Source organism: Cynoglossus semilaevis, chromosome 14 (genome assembly GCF_000523025.1).
Source record: "Cynoglossus semilaevis isolate Cse_v1.0 chromosome 14, Cse_v1.0, whole genome shotgun sequence".
Classification (NCBI taxonomy): domain Eukaryota; kingdom Metazoa; phylum Chordata; class Actinopteri; order Pleuronectiformes; family Cynoglossidae; genus Cynoglossus; species Cynoglossus semilaevis.
In genome coordinates this window covers 25,143,291-25,147,032 of record NC_024320.1, presented here as the reverse complement: position 1 = coordinate 25,147,032, position 3,742 = coordinate 25,143,291, and the positions used below count along the sequence as shown (strand labels likewise).

At 37.0% G+C, this 3,742-nt stretch overlaps 1 protein-coding gene across 1 annotated transcript in view; it reads right to left on the bottom strand.

Moving 5' to 3' along the window:
• cplx4a (complexin 4a) overlaps window positions 1–2,889 on the bottom strand; it is a 4,568-nt gene extending 1,679 nt beyond the window's left edge. The window contains exons 1-2 of the mRNA XM_008326057.3: window positions 2,336–2,889; window positions 1,103–1,190 (exon numbers count right to left, since the gene is read on the bottom strand). Of these exons, the coding sequence (XP_008324279.2) occupies window positions 1,103–1,190; window positions 2,336–2,670 (423 nt within the window). The 5' untranslated portion in view covers window positions 2,671–2,889. The remainder of the gene's footprint in view (window positions 1–1,102; window positions 1,191–2,335) is intronic.
• Between the last annotated feature and the right edge of the window lie 853 nt (window positions 2,890–3,742).

The window sequence follows — 3,742 nt, the reverse complement described above, 5'->3', positions numbered from 1 at the left end:
GGTTCAGTTTAAAGACAAAAGTGATTGGCTATTGTTTAAAGCTGGAAATAGAACAAAAGACAGAAAGTGTTAGAAACGCCACCGAGGCCAAGGCTGTCTCTTCAGTCATACAATGGAGTGAAAAAGGAGAAACGGAGAGAGTGAGAATGCAGCAGCAGGTTATTGTGAGCTGTTGAAGGTTCTCGACTGTTGTCTTTCAAGAAAAACCTACATCCATCCTCCGTATTTTATAGAATTAAAAATCAGACGTGTGCCTGCTGTTCCTTCTACAAAGCCATTCCACACTCCCTGATGGAAACCTGCTCATCTGAGGGAAACGGCATCTGACAGACTTGTCTAATTCCTGACTGCACTCTTGGAAGGCTGAGCAGATCTTGCGTCCATCTATCGACACTCTCTTTTTTCAAGAACATGTCTACCACTACATATAGAATCTGTAGGTGGCGCTAGTGCAATAATAGAAAACCTTAAATTCTGGTTTCAAAACCAAAGTGAATCAAGTGGGTGATGAGATTTGCAGGATATTTTTAGATGAGACGAATGTCAGTGTAAACAAAAGAGATAAAAATCCTCCATTCGTCAAAAAGTCAAAAAGTTAAAATTAAATTTAAAATGTATGTATCAAAATATCGGGTAATTTGATTTTCGCCAATATATTAGTAGAAAACAGCGCCACCACCTGCTGGCACTCAGTGTTATACTCCAATCCCACATTACACAATACGATACAAGATAAGACGATGCGATGCGATCCAATATGATACAATACAATACTATACAATACACTATGATAAGATACAGTACGATGCACACATGACACAATGTGATACTACACAATATTATTTTCAGTTACATATGACATTTATTTTATGTTTGTAAGAATAAAATAAATAAACAAAACCAAGCATACAGGTGAAACAAATCCATGAACGCATAAATTACCAGATTATTCTAAACACTCATATTATTTATTTATTTCCAAACTTTTAAAGATGACTGACGTGAACGACATAATTCATGCAGACAAAGTTAACTAAAGTCATTAACTATTGTGGAAAACTGGTTAATTAATCAGGATGAACGGGATACAGGATATGCCTACCTTTGGCAGCCGGTACTTGTCTCTGAGGCACACTCTCAGTGTCGCCCTCTCTGCTTTCTTGTGTAAAAAATCTGCATCTCTCTCCATCCTAAAATTAACAACAAAAAGAAGAATTCTTAAATCGCAAATCCACGAGAAAAACTCAGTGTTATCAATACAAAAACAACAGTGAAGTTTTATTTGTTTTTTTGTTGTCAGTACAACAATATATACACTATGCTGATGATGTGATGTAATATCTTAAAATTTGTAAGACTTTCTTCTAGTCCTATTACAAAGTTGGATAACATTTAAATATGTTTCCATCATTCACATAGCACAGATTGATACATGTTAAGAAAATAATATATTTGTACTTATTTTAGTATATTTAAAATGTGGCTTTTGTTGTTAAAGAGAACATAGGCCAGCAATTCAGAACCTCCAAAATTTGTGAATCATCATTCAATCATCTTTTTTAGGTCTTTATAACAATAATTACTCCATTAAAACTGTGTTGGTTTGATTTCCCCTTATTGGTACTTCTACCTAAAGTGTACTGTGAATGGGATTATGAGGCTAGACACTGTTCAACGGATTTAATTTGAGAAGTTTTGGGGGAAAAAACAGAAAAAAACCATAGATGGGTCAAGACATCTAACACTCATGTTGTAGAACTGATAGTACTACAGTACCATTTCAGTATACCTTCTAGACTCTAGTAGGTTCAGAGTATGTATTCAGTGCTTCAAATTCATTTTTGCCCAAATTTAAAAAAAGAATCGCAGAAATTTATCAAAATATAAAAATACAAAAATACAAAGTTGTCCCTCGAGCGGTAGTGTTTCTGCCCACAAAGGGGCAAATTTTACTCACTCACAATCAATTTCTAATGATGACGTTGCATCAGAACCAGTTTTTGATGAAAGAAACAAATGATGGATTATAAAGGATTATTGATCTGGAACCAGCGAAGCCTCTAATTTTGTATGTTGTTATGTAAAAAGAAAAAAAATATATGTTCAAAAATAAATTTAAGCTGGATTTCTCTAGAAATATTTTGTCATCATAAATAAAATGATAAAATTGTCGCACTTCTTGAAAAATAGTAATGTTTATCGCGGCTGCTAAACAAGAGAAGATTAATGAAACAAACCACAGCCTCTCAAGGTCAGATTACCAAATCTGTGTCTTTACTGTTTTCACTGCAAATGTGTACAAATGTGATTATTTCTCCTTTATCTTCCTACTTACTTCTCCTCCACCAACTGTTTTTGGTACTCTTCATACTCCTCGCGGGTCATCCCTGCTGCTTTGGCTGGGTCCGATGGAGTGGCCTCCTCTTCTTTGTCGCCTCCACCACCAAACCCCATCCCTGACAGGGGGTTCCCAATCATGCTCTTCAGCATGAACGCCATCTTCAACTGCACAACTGTGGTGAATGTTTTTTCTGAATGAACGAGTGTCGCTTTCCTCACTATCTGCTCTGATTTAGGAGTCAAAGTCAGTGGAAGCTCAGCTAACCTGCTGCCTGTCTGTGGATCCAAGGACACACAGATGACACACACACACACACATGCACACTTCATCCATAATCTGGATTTAATCCTCCCTCCTCCACTAAACTAAGAGGCAGATGGCCTGTCTCTCTATTTTTAAATCACATCATCGGGAAGTCTTTGAAGACATTTTTGTCTGGACTGTTTCGACACGTTGACAATTCTGTGACCGTGGAGGGCCCAGGTTTCAGGTTTCTTGATCCACACTTAGTTTTTCAGTGATGTTGGTCAGTTTTTGACACAGAGGCTCCCTTCACCCACCGGCGCCTAATCATATTAGTAAAGTATGGGCAGGGCCACGGACAGATTACACTGCTGTGAGAGAGAAAGAGAGGAAGCAGGATTACAGTGTTGTTGAGCTGCACTGAAGCCTTCGCTACATGCTGGGCCTTTGTTTGTGGAAACATGATTGACAGGAGGTAGAGAGAGGGAGAGAGAGGGGAGAGAGGGAGAGAGGGGAGAGAGGGAGAGGGAAGTGAGTGAGGGAGAGAGGAGAGAGAGGGAGAGAGAAAGAGAGAGAGAAGAGAGAGAGTCTCTGTGTCTGTGAGTGTGTGTGTGTGTGTATGTGTGTGTCTGTGTGTGTCTGTGTCTTGTGTGTCCTTGTGCATTTCCGTGAATGGGTGTGTGTTTGTGTGTTTTGGCAACATAGGCCTGCCAGACTCTAGTAAATCAACTTTTGATCACAATAAAATACTATACCAATAAGTTCCCGAAAAAATTTCCGAAAAAAAGTCTCTTAAAAATGATTAAAAATACACTCATTTGTCTTAAAATACTTAGCTATGTCCATTTTTGTGGTTAAAATTCAGAAAAAATATACTTCTTTGGTACACCAACTTTTGATCATAGTAGAATACTATACCAATAAGTTCCGGAACAAATCACCGAAAAAAAAAGTTTCTCAAAAATGACTAAAACTACACTCATTTGTCTTAAAATACTTAGCTATGTCAATTTTTGTGGTTAAAATTTAGAAAAAATATACTTTTTTGGTACATCAACATTTTATCACAGTGAAATACTATATTAATAAGTTCCGGAACAAATCTCCGAAAAAAAAGTTTCTCAAAAATAACTAAAAATACACTAATTTGTCTTAAAA